The sequence below is a fragment of the Chelonia mydas genome, chromosome 21 (assembly GCF_015237465.2).
Source record: "Chelonia mydas isolate rCheMyd1 chromosome 21, rCheMyd1.pri.v2, whole genome shotgun sequence".
In the NCBI taxonomy this organism is placed as follows: domain Eukaryota; kingdom Metazoa; phylum Chordata; order Testudines; family Cheloniidae; genus Chelonia; species Chelonia mydas.
The window spans coordinates 11,649,652-11,672,585 of record NC_051261.2 but is presented as its reverse complement, the minus strand read 5'-3'; the positions used below and the strand labels follow the sequence as shown (position 1 = coordinate 11,672,585).

Here is a 22,934-nt window from a genome sequence, read left to right as displayed (position 1 = left end):
TCCACTGGATATCAAGCATGTGTCTTGCAACATAAGACTCCATTCCCTCTATCTATAATATAAATGTCTCTTTCTTGCCACAACAGGCTGTGAAGTCGCCTAAACAAACAAGTACCTGATGCACACAGTACTCTAGCAGGAGGGAATACATGAGCTATGAAACCAATTTGTATAAATCCTTTACAGCCTTACCTTCAGAACTAGTGCCTGATAAAAAAAGAAAGAACCCTGCCAAATAATTAACTCTGCCAGACATTGCTACATAAGGATCAATTAATACTCAGGGCTATTAACTGTGACACAAAGAGGAAGTGAACTTAGCCAGTTGAGTTGCTCTCCCAGGAATAACGTTCTTCTGCTTCTATAGTGTTGGCCCAAGGTATCTGAGCATTGGCTATAGCGCCATCCATAACTCCACATAGTCTATCCTGAGGGCTTTTACCTTGTTTCCCTCTTCTACTCCCCCATGTCCCCAAACACCCACTTCGGTAACAGTCCTCAGTGATGGGACCAAATGTCCATAGAGGAGGGGTGAATGATACAACATCCTGTTCCTGTGAATTAGTTGAGAAAGTGCTAAGCGGTGAATCCAGTACCCTCTATAATGTACCTAATCTCGCTTAGCCAAGAGAAGTGGAGTGTAATCTGCATATGATGTACTAACTCTCCTAGCCAAGAAGGTACACGTTCCCAGTCTGTGCACGCTGTATGACTACCACTGCTACGCCGTTGGCGACCTGCGATTAGGAAGAGATTTCCTTTCCCATGTGTTTGCAGGGATTGTCTGTCCTCGCTAAAGCATGTGAGGACCCTTGGATTCCCTTTGTCTTGACTACTGCTTGTGTCTCAACTAACCGTGCGTGGTTTACTTGCTGTTGTGCAGGCCAGCAAAGCCGTGGGAGAGAACGAGGCGGAGAAAGCAACATGTGAAGAGGGGCTAAAAACTCCAGTGGCTGAAGGCAAAGTCTGAGGGGCACATCCGATGGAAGAGACGGTGGAAAGTTGATCCTTATGAACTTGGCCTGCGCCAAAACAGGTTTCTGCGGAACTCAGGACTCCACAGTGTTTATTGTAAAGCTTGTTACAGTTTGTGTGATCGTGGAAGCAAAATGCCTAACCCACAGCTTCACAAACAAAAATGTTTAAACAGCCCTTCTGCTGTGAGCATGGTCAGCAGCGGAGCAGAAGCAAAGGGACGGTGGGACCACTCCAAGTGGAACAAATATTTTTTAAAAAGAAGGGGGGAATGACAAAAAAAAAGAAAAAAAAACCAACAAAACTTGGCACTAAGAGGGTTTACTGAGACGGCTCAAGTCCTGCTTATTTCAGCTCACGTCAATTTTCCATACAATGTGCAGGGTCCTCTGAAATGAGTTAGAATGTAGGAGCTATCAGTTGTACAATTCAGTATTGCATTTGGTTGTACTGTAATAGCACAACTCGGGCCTATGATGTTGTTTAAAAACAAATTTGACTCAAGTGCTACCAAGTCAGGGTATCCTGTTGTACCTACTAGAACAAAGTGAAAGGCAGCGTGCATGGTTTGTGTGCTGCAGTGTTATGGACTTGAAAGCCAGAAGCAGAGAGGTTACCTTCTCCTGTAATTTCTTTCTTCTCTCTCACTCCAGTATAGACTTCAAATAGGTTTCTGTAGCACAGGGGACTGAACGATCTAGCTCTTCTGGTTACGTTCAGTGGTGATGAGCTCTTGGGGGTTGGTTTCTGTCGGGAGGTTTCTTGGATACGTTTCTGGGGATGTTACAACGTGGTGACAGGAACCGGCATTAAAGTACTGCATTTCATCATGACTTTCCCATTTCCTTTTCGGAAACTGTTACAATGGCACTCCCACTAGTGCTGCTTCAGTTACGTTTTTCATCACTTCCATTAGAACTCCTCTCTCTTCTTAGGGATTTATAATTTGGCTTTTAAAAAGTGTTTCATTCTGGGAGTTAATTTATTTACGTTTTTAAAAAAAAAATTGCACCACGTTTTAATGTTGGTGGTGTGCAAACGATTGTTTTCAGAAGCTGCTGTTTTCAGATGCTTAATTTACAACCTGCAGGTTAGTTTTTTTTAAATGGCGTTTACAGCTTATTAGGGGGTTGTGCAAAAAAAAAAAAAAGGGCAGATGAAATATTGTGGTTCAAAACGGTTATTTGGTCTCTTGCTGCACATACATGGTACCAGGAATCATAGCTTGCCAATGTATAGCTTTTATCCAGCACTCACTGGTGTTTTGGTGAGAGCTGTATTTGTTTATTAATAACCTACAAAGCACAGAAATACATTGTGACTTACAGATCTGACTGGGAATACACATTCTCAGCATACACTATTATGGCTCCTTTGAAACCTAGTACATACTTCTACCTTAAAGGGACACTGTCACTACCTTTTTAAAACAGCTTTTCAATTTTTATTTACTCTCCTTTGTTTGTAATACCCCCTTTTGAAGCTTGAAAATAAAACTTCTTTTCCTATCAGTTTTATTCTCCGTTTAGCAAATACAGAATTTTATTTTGCTATTTTTCCTTAATACTGTAGAAACCAGCGGGCTCTCTCTCTTCACTTCTCAGTCTCTCGGCCTTGCATTGTGACATGGGGAATGTGCATGGTTGATGATGGAACCAATTTGAAAATCTACTTGATCCTAGTGATGGAGTCCATTCATTATATAAAGGCACATGCTAATGCTGCCCTGGTGTACCCGTGCAAAGGTGCCATTGACTTTCATTGGCAGTTATGTACTTAAGGGCAGAATTTAGCCTCTCCTGTGGGCATAGTAGAGGGAGTTGGTTGCATTTAATTGTATTTCAGTGTGATCCTATCAAAACGGAAAGCAGGTTTAAAAAAACAACTTGGTAATGGATTTAAACAATGTTAAATATATTTAGAACTTAGAGCCCAAACCCCACTTTATAGACATTTTAAAGTAGTCTGAATTTTTGTCCTGAACAGGAGAGCAGTGCCCCTTGAATGAATCAGCTGATACGCTAGAGGGTCCATCGGGAGGGAAGACTCAAATTCTTTACTTGCACTTGCCCTTTTTTATTACGACTGTATTTTAAAATGTAACCCTTCTGCCCGTCAGAGTTGGCAGCAACAAGGGCCGGGTTCAATATCTAGGGGATCCATTCCAATAACACAATGCAAACTGGCTCGAGCCCCCACCAGTGACCTGGGACAAATATATACCACCCCCGCTGGGCGCCTCCAAGAGGCAATACTTCCCCTCTCGCAAGCACATAGTCTGAGTGTAGCAAAAAGCCTTTTAATAACAGAGAGAAACAGTGTGGCATTATGTTGGGGAAACACAACCAACAGGATTCATAACACAACCCCTGAGCAAAAAAAACCCACCCCAAGCAAATTGGGGTATGCCCTGTCCCTTTGGTTCTCGAGTCCAGCAACCCCAAATCACCCAAAGTCCTAAAAGTCCAACGACCCCAAAGTCTCTGTCCCTGGTCAGGGCAGCCCCAGAGTTCGAAAGTTTATCTGCGGAGCTTTACCTCCCACCCTGGGTGGAGATGGGACGGGGGTAAGAGGCACCTTACATGATCTGAAGCTGACCGCCCCACAGCTCCATAGGCCTTCGCTCTGCTCTGCCAGCCGCCCAACAAACTCCTTCGCTCAGCTCCACTCTGCTCCGTGGCCCACCAACAGCTCCCGCTGTCCTACGAACTGCTCCGCCAGCCTGTCCACAAGGCACTCCAGCTGTCCCGCAAACTGCTCCAGAATATATCTTCAGGCTCCCCCACTACTTAACACAACACTCAGTGATTTCAGCTCTTAGTCAGTTCGGCTCTTTGGTGAATTCAGCTTGTAGTAGGGGAGCCTCAGTGCTGGTGCACTATTAGCCCAAAGTGAGCTCAGCAGCCTGTAACTAGACTTCTAATGAAATCAAAATTAGCTCTGATATTCCACAGTGGAGAGAGGAGGAAGTGCAATTAGCATGTAAGGCCCTCACCAAGGGGCCCATGCCACCAAGTATTAATACTTGTCCCCAGCCTCTCTCCATTCACACAGTTTTGGAACCCATGACCCTTGCCTAGAGAGTGCTACTTAGTTGATGGCGAGTCCCTCCATCATAACAAAAGGCCAAGTACAGTTCCAAGCACAGTTCCCATAATCAGGGTAATAACAATTTATTCTTCCTGCCCCAATAACAGAGACACTGGGGATCCCACAGCAGCCAAAGTGACCATTTGGGCAGCTATGGCCTCAGTCTAGGCAGGGTGGGTGTGCCTATGCAAATGAGATCGGCCCCTGAAGTTTTTTTCCACAACTTGCCACACCTCACCACCAGATGTCAGGGTGGAGCTCATCCTGACACTGCTTACAAAAATATATAAATAAACCACCATGAAGCAAGACACTTAAATAATGGGAAGAACTCAACTTCAACCCACAAACCAGGGAAGATTAAAATCTGTCCTTGTCTTCTTTAAACCTTGCAGGGATTTGAGTGACTGTTCCATCTACTGTATGGTAGCTCCACAGTGAAGTAGATTCAATATAGCATTTGAGTCTGAACACTGAATGTCCTTGCTCTTGTGTCAGTTTAGTCAGACCTTGTCATCTCATTTGAATGTATTTTTGGGAGGCTTTAATCATCAGTTTGCATGCTTTTGGACAGCAAAGGTGATCTGACCCGGTGGATGGGTGAGCAGTTTGGTGCTTGGAAAGCTTTCCTTGCCACTGTAAAAGGACTTCTGCTTCTACAGGGATCTGCAAACTAACTTCTAAAGTTCATGCATGCATTAAGTTGTATGGCTAAACGAGTGCCGAATGCAGTGTATCTGCAAGAGATGGGAAAGACAAACCATGTTTGGCTGAATGTAGATTTTGTCCTTGTCTGCATGTGCAATGTGCATGTGCAACTGACCTCAGTTTGCCTGTTGCACCACAGGAAAGGTTTCTAGTGTAGACAGGGCTTTGGAGACCAACTTTCTATCCAGCCAGGCAAGTGGTCCCTCCCCTCCCCACAATGCACAGTCTTTCCAGTATGCCTAACGCCAACCTGGCGGTAAAGGTACCATCTTTAGGAGTGAGCGGGGAGGTAAGACTTCTTGCCCGTTCAGTACTGAATCTTGGATGAGACCAGTGTGCTTAAGTGACCATTTGTGATCCGGACTGGACGGACTGATTTCCTTGAGGGCCAAACAGTTATCTGTTATATATGTGCAACTGAGCCACTTTTCAACTGGGGACAGAGATGGAAGGTGCTGTATCTTATTGCCGTGGCCCTGGGACACCCAGCCCTAAATGCCGCACTTGTGTTCATACATATCACCAGTAGTTGGTTAAATGGGCTGTAGCTACAAGAATGAGGGTGACTCAGGTCACGTGGTCTCACATCACTTCTGTAATATGCACAAGATTCTCCCCATTCTCATCTAAATTCCCTTTCTAGAGTAACGGAGCCTCTTACTCAATCCACTTGCCCAATCCTCTGTCATAAACTGCTCCCCTAGTGTCCACCTTTGCTATCCAAAGCATTTTTCTCCCTGCCTGTCCCTTCTGTACCAATATTCCAGTCATGTGAATTATCCCACCAAGCCTGTGATGCCAGGTGTCATAATTGTGATTATTCACGAGCACATCTTCCTGTTGATTTCCCCCATACTTCTTGCATTCGTATACAGACATCTAAGATGTTCATTAGATTCCCCTCTATAATCTCTCTTGTCTCTCCCTGCTATGATTACTCATGTTCCTCCCAGAGTCTGACCCTTCACCCAGCTCTCCATGTGTTGGATTTACCTTCGGGCTTTTGTCTCCTGCCCCTTTTGAACCTTGTTTAAAGCCTGTCTCACAAGGTTACCCAGATACTCTTCCCCTTCCATGGTAGTGGACCCCATCTCTGCTCAGCATATGCTGCTTCATCCAGCCTGTCCCTGCTGCAGTTCATAAAGGGAGTAGAGAGCAAGAAGGGAGGAATTTAGTGTATCTGTAAGTGGTGGTGGTCTTCCTGTACCCCACTGCAAAGGCTGTGGGAGTCCAGACCCCATCACCTTAAAGGGAGAGCACAGACCAGATGAATTCAGCATCCTTTCTTCCTCTTCATTCAAACGCTGCCTGAAGCTGCAGTATCCTTCGAGCTCATCTGTTTCACCTGCTGGAGACTTCCCCAGCACTCAGCCTGGCCTCTGGATCCTCCATGCTACTGTAGGCTTGGTGCCTTGGGGAGAGGGGAGACAGATATACAGCCACAAGTGACCACGTGGCTTCCTTCTTTTGATAACTGCAGTAGCCTCGAATGAAAAAATAAGGGCATCCGGATCTTTGAGTCCAAGGCAGGGTTCCTCCGCCGTCGGCTAGTGGGGCTGTATTTATGGCAGATGCTCCTGGTTATTATAGTCCTGGGAGCCTGGTCAAAAGCATGTGTGTTCCTCTGTTTACATCATAATAAAGATGTAGCTGAAAGCAAAGCAAACCCTTTTCTCTTTATTTTGTGAAGCCAAAACTGCAGGATTTGAAGCCAATGTTACTTGGACAGCTTCTAAAGAAAATCTCCAAACGAACGGCGCCAGTCGTTTTCCAGCTCCGGCTGCCACGCTGTGGACTGCTGGGCAGAGAGCACCACCAGGTGTCTCTCAATTCAATATATTGCAGAAATACACAACCCTAGTGTTCCGCTCCTCCTGTGAGTGGAGAGTGGAGAGTGCCTCAGCTTGGATTTGGTTTAATTTCTATCCAGGTATCATTGTGGTGAGGAATGGGCAGCCTACAAGTCCGTGACCCTTGCCACTGGTGCATATACTTTGTTGCTGAGGCAGATGGTTCTGAGGGAGGTTTACTGCCAACTCTCCCCTCATCACTAGAGGGGCTACAGGGCTCTTGGCCATGCCTGTTAATGTTTTTAAAGCATTTATTATCCTGGGGGCAGGGGGGATGTTACATCCCTGGGTGTGTCAAAGCTGGAAACACTCATCAAGTTGGACAGTTTTTCTGTCTCTTTGTTGCTATCTGTGTCCTGCAGCAGCCGTCTGGTGTCCTACAACCACCCAGCTCATCTGCAGCTCTCCCCCACGGGAAAGGCGGCTGTGCTTTCCGTCACTCCGGCTCCCCTCTCTGCATCTGATTCTCCTTTCGCTTTTCTTGCCATCCCCCTAAACTGCTCATTCTCACCAATGGGAGAAGCTGTCTGAGCTGCCAGCAGAATTCTGAAGTGTAGATCAGTGGCGCTCAACCTCTCCGGACTACTCTGTTCCCCTTTCAAGAGTCTGATTTGTCTTGTGTACCCCCATGTTTTACTTCACGTAAAAACGTACAAAATCTGACCTAAAAATACAGACATGTCACAGCCACCACTACAGAAAAATTGTCCTTTCTCATTTTTACCATATAATTATAAAATCAGTTGGAATATAAATATTGGACTTCCATTTCAGTGTATAGTATGCAGAGGAGTATAAACAAATAATGGTCTATGAAATTTTAGTTTGTACTGACTTTTAGTGCTTTTTATGTAGCCTGTTGTAAAATGAGGCAAATATCTAGATGTACCCCTGGGAAGACCCCCAGGAGTACACGTACCCATTGAGAACCACTGGCGTGCATCCTATACCAGGAGTGAAAACACTGCGAGGAAGGTTAGCTATACTTTTTAGAAGCCTTCCTTCTATCTGCGGTGTTTCTGTAGGTTGGTTATCACCCTGCAGCCACATCCTTGTCGTGCATTGCACCAGTGTCTGCTCTCCAGTTAGGCTAGGATGTTGAATTGTACATCATCATGCCGTAGAATTGCTATTCCTGCTGGAGCTCATGGGGCTTCCCCCCCACCACACTAGCTAGAGAGTACCTGGCAAGATTTCAGCACCTGTTCATAGCTCTCTCTCTCTCTTTACCATAGTGCTCTGAGGTGAGCATAGAAGGGGGCGGGGGTAGCGTGCTCACTGTAAAAGCGGATCGATTCCCAGCGGGCAAGCATATGTAGATCAGCCCCTTAGCTGCACGGTATCTTTCCTTATTTACTTCTGTAAATGGACTGGTTCTCTCCTGCATGTCTTTGCGGAGGAGGAGGGGTTGCTAAGAAACCAGCAGCTGGATGACAACAGGATGGAACTAGAAAGTGATCTTGAAGCCCAGTGTCCCTCCTGTGAACCCTCTGTTCCACTCCTGACATGGCTCAGGAAGAGGGAGCCCTGTATTGCATCTGGTCATTTGAGCAGGGAGGGAGAGCGCCTAGAAATTTCTAACTACCCCAGCTAACCAGCTTGGGCCCTGGATGTTTCCTGGGTATCATTGCTATCGCTTGCATAAATGCAGATCTGATTATCACTTACAATATGATCAGTCTTTGTTTTAAAGCTAGGATATAAAATTTCTCTTTCTCCTCCCACAACCCTGCAGGCCACCAGGGTAGAGACTATGCCAAGCCTGCTGCCAAGGAGTGTTTTCTTGTGTGTTGTTTACTGTTCAGATGTTCTATATGGCACCTAAACACCTCTGCCTGTGGAGGTGGGGTTCTCGACACTGGCCACCCACAATCTGCTAAACAGTCTTCTGAGTGTCTGCTGCGTAACGTTGCTGACTGCAATCTTGTCAGTTATCGCAAGCTAAATAGGGTTGGGCTTGGTCTGTATGTGGGTGGGAGATCGGCAGGGTACACCTTGGTTGTTCAGGTGGTGGCATTGCTTATTCAGCAAACTGCTGTCTTCCCTTGGACTGAATCATAAACACACCCACTCCTCCTATGGCTGGGGACGCTGCCCTTCTAGAGGTGCAAACTTACGGATGATACAGTCAGTTTCTTGGCTTTAATGAATGTGGCCAATTTAAATCTTATTGCACCTTTTTGAAGAATAGGAGGTCTGAGCACCAGCGTCCTGGCTAAATTCCCACTTGCCTACAGAGATCTGCCCCAGTGTTCATCATGAATGGTTTCAGAGGTTCTCTGGGCCCTGTTTAGAGATGGTTGTGGTACCAGGAAGGGGCAGGATCATGGAGGTGTCGTCATACAGCCTGGCAGCTACCTACTAGTGCACAGCAAAGCTATGGAACCATATAGGAGAGGAAATGACGAAAAATCCTGTATTGAACTGAAACTGCAGAGGGGAATTTAAAGGGGCCAGGATGTATGGGCCAGAAACTGGAATTCAGACAGGATCTGTTAGCTGACTGTAAGGCTGTCCTCAGTGACTCGAGAGCATGACTGCCACCGTCAGGGCAAACTGTTAGAACCAGGGCATAAACCCCAAACTGGTGGTGAGTCCTACACTTGGAGTTCACAAACCACTTATCAAGTGTAAATCCTCATGGACTAGAACAGCCTGGAGTCACAGACAGTCCCCTAGGGTACTCTGATCTCGCCACCCAGGTAAGCACACTTTTGTGATAGATATAGACCCTTCCACCAAGGGTCACAGCACTATTCAGGTTAGTCCCCGTCTTAAAGGACCTGTCAGTTACCCTAGGTCAGTCGCACCTTTGATCTCTCACCAAAGACAATGCTTATAGCCAATCTTACAATAAACTATATACAGCATGATGAATGGGAAGAGGAAATTAGAGAATTATTTACAAGGTTAAAGCAGGTAAACGTAAAGAGACAAATGAGTTCCAATCTTAAGTTTCAAAAGGTCATAGAAGCTTCTATGATCTGCAAGCTCTGTGTGTCCATTAGGGCTAACCCAGGCTAAGCAACTGAGGATCTCTTGCTTATGCCTAGAAAAGCCTTGCCCCATGGAATCCAAGCAGCATAGCAATAATCAGTTCCCTTTTTTAAGAGGTTTTATACCCGGAGCTGCAAAGCTCAGCTGATGGTGGGAGGGGAGAATCCACTTGCCTGACTCACCTTCAGGGGAGGAGGGCAGAGCAACCCACCCTTTTGTCCTCTTGTTGATGGTATGTAAGGAAATGCCCGTTCCAAAAGCTACAGATGCTCTAAGTGAGATTAAAGCAGGCAGCAATTCATGTGCATTCAGTAAAGTCTAAACACATTCTTAGAAGGCTAATACCTATTTGAATGATGGTAACATGCAGGTGAGCCAGACGGATTCCAGCAACGTCCTTGTCAACGTTCAGTTGAGACATGGGGATTTCGGCATATCCTGGCACCTGGCCTGCCAGTGTCCCGTTCACATCCTGTCTCATGAAAAACGCCATGTGATCTTTAATGACTACACATGTGATCGGGACCGTCTCCAAAAGACGTGACTTCCACCAGCACGGTGCCACCTGGCACATTGGTTTGGTCCAGACTCAGAGGAGAGGCCACTAACTCCATGAGACCTTCCACCGAAGTATTGACAACTACGCTTATCCCCGTTTAGCTGAGAGTTGACAAACTCCTAAAAGCTTCCCAACTGGCCAAATTCTGCTCTTCAAAACCAGTCAGCTGGATTGGATGCCTTTAGCATGAACAAGGTGCAATCTTGCTAGTGTTATTTCTTATATACGACATAAGAAATGCTTTGCGCGGAGGCTATCCATGCCCTTCATCAAATACAAACCAAGCTTCACAAGATGTAGAGGTAGGGGTGTGTTTGCTGCTTCTTCTATAAATGGGGGCCAAGAAGGCACAGAGAGACTGAGTGAATTAACACAACGAGCCTTAAATAGAACTGGGACAAAAAAACCCAGACCTCCTAGTTCCAGTCTCTCAACTACTGACTTGGATTCCCTCCTCTACAATAACCACGGGTGATAGATCAGTTTGACCCAGTACTTGAAAATACAGGTCAAAGCACTGACTTGTCACCATTGTACATGACATGGTTCCTACCTCAGTGTCAAAGCACCTAAGAAGCACTTTGCTGCATGCTATGCTTTGTAAAACTCACCAAGCCGGGTGTGGGGGGAGAGGAGTGTTTGTGTGTCAAGCGAGAACATCTCATAATGTGACTTCTTGCTTAATTTATAGCAAAACTTTTTCTATAGTGGCAGTCCGTTCCTACGTTGCAAACAGTTTCTTAGAAGTGTATACGTAATGACTGTAAAAATAAGATCAGAAGTGAAACTGAACCCACGAGAAGCCGTGCTTGCATGGTTGGGTTTTACTTGCGGTTGTCTGTTTTTACTAAGCATTCGGGTAATGAAAAATGAGTGTATTGCTTTGCTGACCTCATGTACCTCGAGCACTGGTCTGTGCTTAACTGACCATTTTGCAGGGTGCTGAGACAGTCAGTTGGGTGAAGGCCTGTTAGCTATTTTATTAAGTATCGCTGCCATCGGGGTGAAAAGGTACAACAGTAAAGGAGCCCAGTGTTTTGAAAGCTGTGTACGGCATCACCCACTGCTGAGATGCAGCTGCCTCTGGGGCGGACGGTCTAATGATGCACGGCCACACCATGTAGCAGTTTTAAAATGAGATGCGAAGGAGAGAGTTAGGCAGAATGTAGTTATGCACGTGACTGGAATTCGATCATGATGCCTGGGCTAACTCCCTTACCCTTGTGCAAAATATGATGGGTGTCTAATGGCCATGGCTGCTTAGCAATTTTGGTTTGACATCCCCTGCTGGAAGAGATACCATCAGCAGTACATCACTCTACTGCCATGCTGGGCAGTTGGCTGAGGACTGGCTCAAAAGGGAGAGCACCCCCTGATTTGTTAGCCTTCCTGCAATGCCCACCTTTATTGGCTTCTGGGGAAGAGGTGGGTTGGAGGGACTGAACACGGGGGAGCTGGGGTAGAGTTTTCTGTGCTCTGGCAGATGGCTGTGGAGAGGAGAGGCGTGGAGGAAGGATTCTGGTGGCAAGGAAGCGAGTGTCGGAAAAAGGATTTGGAGGAGTGGGAGGATGTTGTAGGTGAAGGAGCCGCTGGTTTGGAAGCTGTAAGCTGTGATTGCCAAATGCCAGTCAGAGTGAATCGCTTGCTAAGAATAATGCATTAGCCTGGTCAAAGAATAACAAGAGCAATTGCTTTGGAGAGGGTGTTTTGATGTGGAGGGAAAGGGCTTACACACTGCAGTCCTCCCTAGCCTCAGCCCATCACACGGGGTCCCCTTTCCTCTTCGAAACCACGACATTCAAATAGATAAATGGTATTGTGATGACACCTGCTGGCACAAGATGCAGCTGGTTAGGAAATAAGACCCAGCAGAACACACCATGAGCATTAAGTAGGATGGTTGCTGCAGATAGGTCAGAGTTGTACTAACCTGAGGGTCAGAGTTCAGCTCTAGGCGCTGGGTTCGAGGGAGGATCGTGGCCCATTCTTGGAAGCAGTGCTGCTGCGTAGCTCAACTCCAGCAGAGCTGAGAAGGCTTCAAGAGCCTCACCGTATGCGTTGTGTGGTCTCGGTGCTTCCTGTCTTTGCCACCTTGCTGTTACCTGCGCTTCGTTAATAAACCATCACTGCCTTAGCAGCCAATGGCCTTAGCATCTCCTGAGCTCTAGACCCCCGGGATTTTACCAAGTGTTGCTTGTAGCAATGCGGGCTTAGGGGAGCATTCCCCTCCCAACAGGAATATTCTTCCTCCAAGATTGTTTTGTTCTGTTGAACTGTTCACATTCTGCCCCAACATGCAGGGATTCGGACTGGAACTTCGGTGATTAGCACACAGGGCATCATTCAACTCTGACTTACAACAAGGTAGATCAGAAGTAACTCCACTGAAATATGGCTGTACCAAGGGAGTAGCTGATCCCATTCCTACAGCTCCAGTTTGGTGACAATGCTTCTGTCACCTTGAGAAGTAGGAATGGGGCCAGAAACTTGCCTCTTTGGCTAAACAGATGGGGAAAGACAGTGGCTAAGTCCCAAATTGTCCTCCAGGCTACAGGATTCTGGAAGGTAAAATGGAGAAAAGAAACCAAAATCTGGGGGTGAAGCCACTGCAGGAGTTGAGCTGAGAAATGACTCAGGGAGTCGTTCATGGTTTAGTAGTGAAAATGGTATGAAAGTTTCCTATTCTAACACATTTAAATGAATGAAACCAACATGATTTAACAGTGGAACGGCTCAGGATACGTTAGGCTTGAACCAGTGGCTGCGATTTCCTTACTCTGGTCCTTGCCATAATAGGGGAAGAGTTTATCTCCAGTGGACAGACATTTTGACTCCTACCACCTGTAAACAAGGCCTTGATCTTCATATTCACAGTCAGAAAACTCTAGGGCGCCCAACTCTTGACGTCAGTAGACAGCCCTGAGAGACGATGAACGGCCTGCTGAATGAAAAATAGCTCATCGGTGCTGACAATGAAGCCGAATACAAGAGATTAAGTGCAATGACGTGATATCTTGCGTCCCTTCGGGCTAACCTCGGGAATTTTGGAGCTTTCCCCATAGCATTTCTTGATAAATGTTTTTTGTTTTGAGTAGGTTTCTGTTGCATTGTGCAGACCCTCAAGTGGTCACAAGAAACGCTACCCTGACTCCCAATCGGATGCATGAGGCTAGAGCCCTGTTGATTTCGCTGGAGCTCTGCGCAGGCACAAGGGACAGGATCAGGGCCTGACTTTCCATTACCACCAACTGAAGGCTGCACATGCTATAGATTTCGTCTTTCAGTCTCTTTCCATCCCATTTCTCCGTAAGTTTTTATACCATCTCTCACTCACATTGTGTTGGCTTTGGGACTCAACCGTGACAGTCGCATGACAATGGGAAAGTCAACAATACCATTGATCTGTCCTGACAGCTGAGTCGCATCAGATTTAAAAACCAAAACCTCTGTCACCTCAACAGGTAAAAAAGACCCAATGACCCTGCTCAGTCAGGCAGAGATGTGATTGCTTGCATAATATGCAAACAAAGTAACTTCAAAGGGAATGCCAGATGCTATGGAGTTGCACCCCTGTAAATTCATAGATGGATTAGATAGTACAGCCAGCTGCTAGCAACTAGCCTGTCTGTTCTTCAGGGTTCCTGGTGATGCTGTTACACAGGAAAGAGGGGAGAAAGTTCTGTCTTCGATCAGAGCACTGAATGGTTGTATCATTTCCTGGGATCCATTCACCCCCCTCGGTAGAGAGGGATGGAATCCTGTCGACTGTCCTGTCATCCGTGTTCACGCTGACGGAGGGCAGGCACTGGTACTGCCTCCTCCCAGAGGTTCCAGGCCTGGAAAGAGCCCCGATTCAGCTCATTGTATGGGTGCTCTGGCTACATGCCCTCCGTGCCCGGCACCCACCCAGTTTCTGGGCTTCTCCAGCTGGCTCTGAGCCCCAGGGTGTGGCTGGCAGGGCCGGATTAAGGTTATGAGGGGCCTAAGGCTAATGGGAGGGAAGTCATCAAACATTTCTCTCCAGATACTTCTGAGTAAGAGGTAGCATGGGGGATGCTACGCTGTCCTCCTGGGGTTCCTTCCTCCTATGTAGTGGAGTGCTCGTCTGTATGAGGACGAACACTGCAATGTGCTCCATCCTGCTCACCTCTTTCAGCCTTGTGCTTCTACCCGCAGCTCGCCACATGGCAGAGGGCAAAGCCAAGCCCTGCAGGTGTTTCCTCCGAGCTATGGACTCTACACCACAGACCCTGTCTCACTCTGGGAGGCAGCCAGCTTTTATTATGTAAAAGAAAACCACTCAGGTGTAAAATCCACTGAAGTAGAGGAAGTAGTAGTGGGGAAATTACATTGGATGGCGTTGTATTTTAGGCTGTCTTGCTCTGAAAGCAGCCTCCCCATGTTGCACTGGCTGAGGACAATGAATTACTGTTTTCACGGTGAACCCAAATAGTATTTGTGGGATGATACCCAGTTTGTGTCGTTAAACTGCAGTGATTCACCACATCAGGCCATTCTGTCACCAAGCTCTGCCACAATGAGAATCATAGAATAGAATCGTAGGACTGGAAGGGACCTCGAGAGGTCATTTGGTCCGGTCCCCTACACTCGTGGCAGGGCTAAGTATCATCTATTCTAGATGTGCGATCAGCAGCTCTGACATGCGGTTTTTTAAGCACGAGTTCTGTATGCACCAGCCCCCTGCAGTTTGCATTTGTTTGTTTTAAGCTTTCTGTACGAAAAAGGTAACAGAGAGAAGTGACACAGATCTTTAGATGGCTGCCCAGTCATAATATTTAGCACTTCTGTACTATGTTAGTTCTTCAGAATCACTGTACAAACATTAGACAAACTTAATCTAAAGCCTTTCAGCTTTTGAATGACTAGGAGTTGACAAAACAGAGCTATTCCCTGTTGTGTTCTCTGCCCCCCTGAACAAAAAGACTTCACTAAAAATCAGCATCTTAAAAGAACCATTAAGGATCTTTCAAAAGAACAGTCCAGCCAAGGCTGCTGTGGTGACCCCCTTGTTACATCAGGTCTGGTGTTTGTTTAAGGCTGGTGTAGAATGAAGGGAGAGCTTCCTCTTTCGTTTGCATGTGTAAATCAAGCAGACCTTGCTTATTTTTTTTTCCCTTAAAGTGCTCAGAGTTTAGGGGAGGAAAGTGAATGAGATTCTACTTTTACCAGGTGTGAAAAAGCAGAAGGGACTAAAATCTATTCTTGTGCAAAAATCTGTTCTCCCTCAAGTCAATAAGGCTACACAGGTAACTGTGAGCAGGAGTTGGCCTGTGTTCTCCTTCCCTTCTCAAATCACATCCCATGCTTACCCAACGTTTTCCACTTGGGGAAGAAGCTAGTTTGAGTTGGGGCAGAAAAATGAGGACTAACTTCAGGTTTCTTTAGCTTTAAGATTTTGGAATGAAACTCCAAAGACATCAAATGTGAGGTACTTTTATGATGGATTGAACTGCTAGAGAACCAGCCTTTAGCCTATTCAGCCAGTCTTTCTATCATAGCCTGCTAAGAAGTGGATTTAAAATCCTTGAGGGAGAGGGGAGGGAGAAACCTACAACATTGTGTGTTGAGCTTCCTCCAGTGCTTTTGCAACCTCTTAAAAGTACAAAGATGTGTTGGCCTGTGGAGCTAGTCTGAGCATAAGGAAAGAACTTGGTGACCTGTGCATCCCAGTACAGAAAAATACATCAAAGAAAAAGGTTGGATGTCTTTTGATTTTTAGTACAGTTCTATACGGTATTGCATACAGTGCATCGTAACTCTGAAGCCCCTCGATGGAAGGTTCTGTAAAAGTTTAAAGGACTGGTATCCAGAATGAGATGGTTTGGTTTGTTTTTCCTACAAATGTGTGGGAATTCGTTCCTTATACATGGGAGGGGCAGTAGTTCTGACTGGAGCTGGATAGCGTGTGTGCAGGTTCTGTGCAAGCTTCCACAGTCTACCGCTCTGGAACTGCCTCTTCCCTCCACCACCCCCTTGCCCTGCCCCCACCCCGGCACTCACCAGTTGTCCAGAAACGGGACCCAGCACACACAGAAGAACACGGTGACGGGCAGTAGGACCCCGGCCGCAGCGTCCTGGAGCTGCCTGCCAGCCTCAACCCAAGAGAGGGACAGAGGGAGCCTCTTCCCTCCCTGACAGCCAAGCAGTGCTCCGGAGAAATTGGGGATGGGGGGAGTTGCGGGGAGCAATGCCTGCTCAAACGACACCCACGGCTGGCACGAGTTCCCATGGTAACCAGATTTTTAGTGTCCGGTCACCAGTGTGAACCGGATCCCTGGCAGTGTGTTCTCGCAGACGCAGCAGGCTGCTGGCTGGCTGAGCTGCTTCCTAGCCACAGGGGGCTGCTTTGCCTTCCCTGCTGGCAGGAGCGCTCCTGCAGAGCTGCAGGAACAAACTCTCTCTCCCTCACCTGGACCTGGCCGTGGCCCCAGCCGCACCCCTTGCCTGACCAGTAGGACCTAAAAATAGGAGGGTCTAAGGCTGTAGCCTTATTAGCCTGTGGGTTAATCCGGCCCTGGTGGCTGGAACCCCTGTGCGGGCAGAACGATTGCTACCAGGTCTTGCAAGCTCGGCTTCTGCTAGCGGAAAGCGGGGGCTGAATATGCGAAGTGCTGAGCGTGGCATAGTTAGGTAAAGGGATTAGCTACACAGAACCGAGCCCTGGCCCGTGGGGTTTGACGCTGGAAAGCAGCTGAAGATACAGTTTGTCGTAGCCCCGATGCTGTATCTTGTGCAAATTGTGCACGCCAGTCAGACTCGACTCCCCTAAGAACTGGGGTAAGGCAGTGCAGGATCAGGCCCCAGAATATTGTCTTCCACAGCAATTCTAGGCCGGCAGGGCGGTTACATCAGGAGCCCAGCTCAGTCAGATTGTTTCTCCTAAGCAGATCAGGGTTGAAATCCCTTGTCTCCGAGGCTGAGCGATGTGCGTCTGGAGTGCCCAGAATAGCTTGCCCAATCCCCTGCTGCCTGCTTGTGTTTAAGATGAACCTGCCCATGTCGATGGCATCAGGCCACCAAAATGAGGGGAGGGAGGGGCCACGTGGGTGGAATCATTAGTGCTGATGACCCAGCGATGCTGAGGGCTTTGTCTGCAGTTTGCCACGCTAAATGGAAGCCAGGTTGGATATGTCTGCATGTGCTGCGGGCACACCGCCGCTTGCAGTGTGGGCATATGGAGATGGGGGGGGGGGGGTGTTCTGTGATGCCAGAGAGGGCGAGGCGTAACTGACCCAAAGAGATCCTAGGCCTGGTTTGCCTCTCGCGCGGGTTTCGTACTGGTGGAACGCCATTGATTGCCATGGTTTATACGGTGTGAGTCAATGGGGAGGCAGACCGGACTCTCTGTCGCACCGCAGTGACTCCGGGAAATGATGAGCCCGATGCAGGAGCTCAGACATGTTCAGAATGGGCCCTCTGGCCTTAAAATCTATGCAGCCAGCCTGTGGTGCTTTCCCTTCCCTGCTGCTGCTGCTCCAGCACATATCCAGGGATCCCTCGTAGGCTTGTACGGCTAGCCGTGGAGCTAGCAAGATGAAGGCTAGTCTGGTACTACGCATGCTGCAGTCACACCTCGGATCGCAGCGGAGATAAACCCACGGGGACTTATCCCCTGTGAATGGCCCTGCTTCTATAGCTGATCATGTATCCGGCTTTAGCTCCCTTCTCTTTCCATCCCAGCCTGGCGTGGGCCACACTGTGCCCTGCTCCAGCTTTCGTTCAGCACAGAGGTGCCATTGAAATGATCTGTGTGCTGTGTACGCGCACACTCTGCGTGTGTGTCTCTCTCTCTGTGCACGACACACATGCATTTTACACTCACTCATCCAGAGGCACAGCGGTATAGCGTGGGATCCATCAAGCTCTCTTGGCCCCTGTTTGAATGAATTGCTGTAACAGCTGCTGCGTTCTATAGAACCTCCCCGGAGGCCTGGCGGCCTGGCCATGAGCCCCTGAAATCCTATTACCGAGTTTCAAGAGAAATAAAAAGTTAATCCTCTCTGTGGCTCTCCGCCTCTCCGCGGCCACCGAAGCACTACACAGAGCTGCCTGCGGTGAAGGCTGGGCCGCTGTAGTGCCGGTGGGTAACAGAGAAAATGAATTTGACCGGCTAATCGACTTCATCGAAATAAGCAAATGTTGTGAGGCTGGGGCAGATTAATGGGCAAGCCAGAGCGGGGATTCCCCAGCCAGACAGGGTCAACTCTGTAGCTGGTCATGTCTTGCATTTAAAATCCCGCCCCTGTCTGTGTGCGGTGTTTTCAAGTCTGTGTCGGAGAGGAAGAACATCAGGGTGAGGAGAAGGGAGCGCTCCAGCCTCGCACCTGCCAATAAGGTGACTCTGTGCTCCAGGTCTGGGGCCAGCCTCGCTTCCCTGTGAGTCAAAGCCCTGCCAGCAGCTTGCCATGCCCCTCCAGTCGGAGATCCTGCATGAGGTGTGGACCTCAGACAGGTGAGTGTTCGGTTCCTTCTGCCCCTGGCTACTCACACACATTTGACATGGTCCTGGTTGGAGAGAGAAGGTGCGGGGGGTTAGTGTTTGTCTGCAGATCAGGCTCCAGGGTCACAGCGGAATACTGCAGCCTGGGTTTCTAGCCTTGGCGCTTCTGTATCCCTGAGCAGTCAGGGAGCATTGCCTCGGTCAAACAGACGTCTCCCTAGTGTAGACCCTACCCCTGATCTGGACGAACCTTGCTCTCCAGGAAACCAGTCTCTCCATGTTCATTCAGGGCCTCATCCAAAGCTTATGGAAGACGAGAGAGGCTTTCCCATGCACCCCAATGGGAGCCTACCATTTTAGGGTTCCCCCACAATCTATCAGTGTACCTCATTCTTGCTCTGGTGAGATGCCATCCCACTTTCTCCTGTGGGGAGGGATACTCTACAGTCATCAGTCAGAAGACCTAAAGTGTCCAGAGAGGGAAATTTCCATTTCCTGGGAAATTTCAATATTTTGGGGGGAGGGGCTATTCATCTGGAATCGGAAGAACGAGATGAAATTGGCCAGAGAACGAAAATTCTAAAATACGTCAATTCAGGGCCATCAAAAGGTTTATTTTCAATCATGTCAAAACAGGATGCTGTATGATATATATATAATCATATTATTATTCATATTCAAATTTAGTCTAAACGGAATGAACCGAAACGATAAACACATTTTGTATCAACTTTATCGACTTTGGGTCCATCAAAATTTTCATTGAAATCTCCGAGGAAAGGTTTTGGTTTCGACTAAACTTGCCCTGTTCTTACGGGAAACCCTCCTGCCTGTAAGCAGGCAGAATCTGTTGAACAAAGAGTGAAGAACGGGAGCTGCTCATGGAGGGGGTTGGGGGCGGGGGCCTGCTCCGGGGGTCTCCTGTTTCGGAGGGGTTTGTTGGGGCTGGCTGCGTGCAAACACTGTGCTGAGGGATCTTTGTCATCAAGCTCGCCTACCAGAGAGGCTGGCTGTACCTGGGAGCATGGAGCTAGTACCCGAGCCCCTACGCACCCCCAGGGTACACCCTCCGAGTCACTGGCACGCTCTGGACATGTGAGTCCAATTACTGAACCAGTTCTTTGTTGCTGCCCTAGCCAACATATTCCTTGGACTCCTATATGTCCCCCAGGAAACTGGGCTCTGATGGGCTCCAGACATCTGAGTTAGACGAGAGGCCTGCAGAATTTTCTTGGGCCAGCTGGTGCTTCTTAGTCCATTCCAAAACGAGCAGCAATCTGTGAGACTGCAAACAGATGCTTCCTCCAAAACCCAGGAGGGAGTGAAGCCAGTAATCTGCCATTCACCATCTCCATCAGCCACAATGGGCCAGAAAGGACCAAAGGTTGGCTATCGCCTGCCATGTCAGAGACCCGAACATCCGTTCCTGGGCCAGCGATGACAGAGAAGTTTCTCAGGGATCAGCACCACTCCCTTTGGCATTCCTAGGCTCCGAAAGGGGTTCTGTCCATCCTTGGCTGGAAGGATGGTCACAATTCAAAAAGGATGTTGACAGATTCAGGACCAAAAAAAAAAAAAAAAACCCCTACAAGAACGACTGAGGTCTGGAAAACCTGCCTTTGCAGCGAGACTAAAGAAACTCAATCCATTTAGCTTAATAAAGGGGTAGCTTCAGAGGAGACCTGATCACTGTCTGTAAGTACCTAATGGGAGAGAAGCTTTCTGAATCTTGCAGACAACGATCCAATGGCTGGAAGTTGAAGCTAGACAAATTCAGATTAGATACAAGGTGAAATTTGTAGCTAGGTATTGATTATTTTACCAGTGAAGGTAATTAACCCCTGGAATATCTTACTCGGGGATGGGGCGGGGTGTTTAAATCCAGGCTGGGTGTCTCTTTCTAAATGATCTGCTCTGGCTCAGCCAGAACTTGGTGACATTCTCTGGCCTGGGTTAGGCAGGAGGGCAGACTGGTTGATCCCTGCTGGTCTGAAAATGCATGAAAACATGCCACCAGGGGTTCCTCTGCCTGATCACTGGGCCACAAGCCTACCAAAGGATCCCTTCTCCCAACAGCCACTGTTGTGTGTGTGCATGCATGTGTGTGTATTTAACAATAAACATTACTAGCTACATTGACAGGCTGCAGTGCCATCTGCTGGAATGAGAGGGTCACCTCTCCAGAGGACGGTGGCGTCTGCCATCACCCACCCCACTCCACATCTCCAGCTCTGAGCAGCATTAGGACTTTCTGGGATAAACTAGAAGCAGCATCTCTCTCCCTCTTCCCCCCCCCCCCCCCCGAGCTTTAACAGCTGGTGCAGCTGTTCCGCATGTCCTTGAACTGCCTTGTTGCGCAGCTGGGTTTGCTAGGGGTCCATTTGCTGGTTCTTCTATTGTAAATGTTCCCAAATTCTCTGTTACCGTGACAAACAGCCACAGGTCCTGGGAGCAGCCAGAAGACCAGGCAAGGATCGGAATGGGAACTGAGACCCGTGGGAAATAAAGGAGATAGGAAACAGCATGTGGCAACTTAGGGCACACAGGGTGCCTCTGTGGATTGTCCATCTCTCGCTCAGAGATCCTCTGTTAGTGACCTGTAATACGCCAGTCTGCAGAATGCTCTCTGGGTACAGAGGTGTATTCCCTCTAGCCCACAGAGAAGAAAGAGGTGGGCAGGGAGTGTCCGGGGGAGTGGGAGCGGGCAGTGGATTCCCTCTCTCTCAGCTGGGATTGATGTAAACCTAAGGGTCAAAGTTTGTTTCCCTCACCACGATTTTCTAACAGGACTGGTGACTTTGGCTGCTTCCACTGTTGGGAGCCCAGCTTGAGGCATGCTGTATCAGACAGCACGGAGCATCCATCCACTGACAATCAAGCCCCTTTAAGCAGTGCTTAATTTGTAATGAAAGCGGTGCCGGGGCTCAAGCAATTTTTTTACATCTATAACTGATGCCACAAGCCCAGAGGTGCCGGGGCTATGAACTGCCAAGCCCAGAGGTGCTGGGGCTATGAACTGCCAAGCCCTGGCACAAATTAAGTACGGCCTTTAAGGCCACTTCAGGTGGGCCCTCGAAAATGGAGCCACGCAAAGTCACTGTGGCTTTTGGAGACACAGGCCTTCATCTCATTGCACTGTTTCCCCTCCACAGTGTGACTGAGGAACCTGGGAGCCCCCAGAAGCAGAAACTTAACAAGCAGGTAAGAAAATCTTCCCACTCTTCTCCTGCCTAACGCTAAGCCCCTGTACATCTGCCTGCCTTAGGTTTTCCTATGGCTCCCATCACAGCAGTATCTCACACAGTTTCGGAGAGTAGCTGATGAGAATGCAGGAGATTCAGACATGCCGTCTGTTTCGGGTACCGATTTGTGTTCCTGGACTGAGGTTGCTGGCAGGGCTGGGAAGATAATTGTGACTGAGAAGGTGCTTTGCAGAGCTGGGCTAAACTGTGGGTATGGGTTGTGAGCCCAGAACTGAGGGACTCTCCAGTCTCTTGTGCTCTGATAAAGCAGTTGTGTTTGTATATGAGGCTCTTAGAACTAATGGTGAGTTCTGGGAATGACACGCTGCCCTCTCTGGAGTCTGTACTAGCAGGTTCTACCCAAACACACCCATGCACAGTGTGGCCCCAGTTGATTCCCCTACACCACCTGCAGCCAAGACTTTGGCTAAATTCTTGTCCAGCTCTGAACGTGGGGCCTGAGCAGGCCCATGTGAACGGGGGTTCAAATGGTTCCAGTAGAACCAGGCATGTACAGGACCCCATGTTTTGTTTTGGTTTTTGCTCTTTCCTTCCAGCAAGTGCCCCAAATGGACCATTCAGAGCCCTCTTTAATGCTTTGCAGATTTCATTGCTCTCCACGCCAAAGCAGGGCAGCGTATTAAAGAAGTATGGGCTGGATGAATGGAGTATAAGGTGGATAGAAAGCTAGCTAGATCATTGGGCTCAGTGTGTAGTGATCAATGGCTCCATGTCTAGTTGGCAGCTGGTATCAAGCGGAGTTCCTGAAGAGTCGGTCCTGGGGCCAGTTTTGTTCAATATCTTCATTAATGATCTGGAAGATGGAGTGGATTGCACCCTCTGCAAGTTTGCAGATGACACTAAACTGGGAGGAGAGGTAGATACGCTGGAGGGTAGGGATAGGATACAGAGGGACCTAGACAAATTAGAAGATTGGACCAAAAGAAATCTGATGAGGTTCAATAGGGACAAGTGCAGAGTTCTGCACTTAGGAAGGAAGAATCCCATGCACTGCTACAGACTAGGGACTGAGTGGCTAGGCAGCAGTTCTG

General features: G+C 48.1%; 2 protein-coding genes across 25 annotated transcripts in view; both read left to right on the top strand.

The window, feature by feature from the left end:
• The window catches only part of FKBP5 (FKBP prolyl isomerase 5), a 50,758-nt gene extending 48,272 nt beyond the window's left edge, over window positions 1–2,486 (top strand). For 17 of the 21 annotated variants that reach the window (XM_043533392.1, XM_037884974.2, XM_043533391.1 and 14 more), the window contains one exon: window positions 884–2,486. In XM_043533392.1, coding sequence (XP_043389327.1) covers window positions 884–970 — 87 coding nt within the window. In that variant the 3' untranslated portion in view covers window positions 971–2,486. Of the gene's footprint in view, window positions 1–881 lie in introns of all 21 variants that reach the window. The other 4 variants (XM_043533394.1, XM_043533383.1, XM_043533384.1 and 1 more) reach the window with 1 other exon arrangement.
• Window positions 2,487–7,710: 5,224 nt separating this feature from the next.
• Window positions 7,711–22,934, top strand: part of TULP1 (TUB like protein 1) — a 46,312-nt gene continuing 31,088 nt past the window's right edge. The window contains exons 1-2 of one of the 4 annotated variants that reach the window (XM_043533381.1): window positions 17,393–18,652; window positions 21,793–21,841. In XM_043533381.1, coding sequence (XP_043389316.1) covers window positions 18,606–18,652; window positions 21,793–21,841 — 96 coding nt within the window. In that variant the 5' untranslated portion in view covers window positions 17,393–18,605. Of the gene's footprint in view, window positions 21,842–22,934 lie in introns of all 4 variants that reach the window. The other 3 variants (XM_043533380.1, XM_037885315.2, XM_043533382.1) reach the window with 3 other exon arrangements.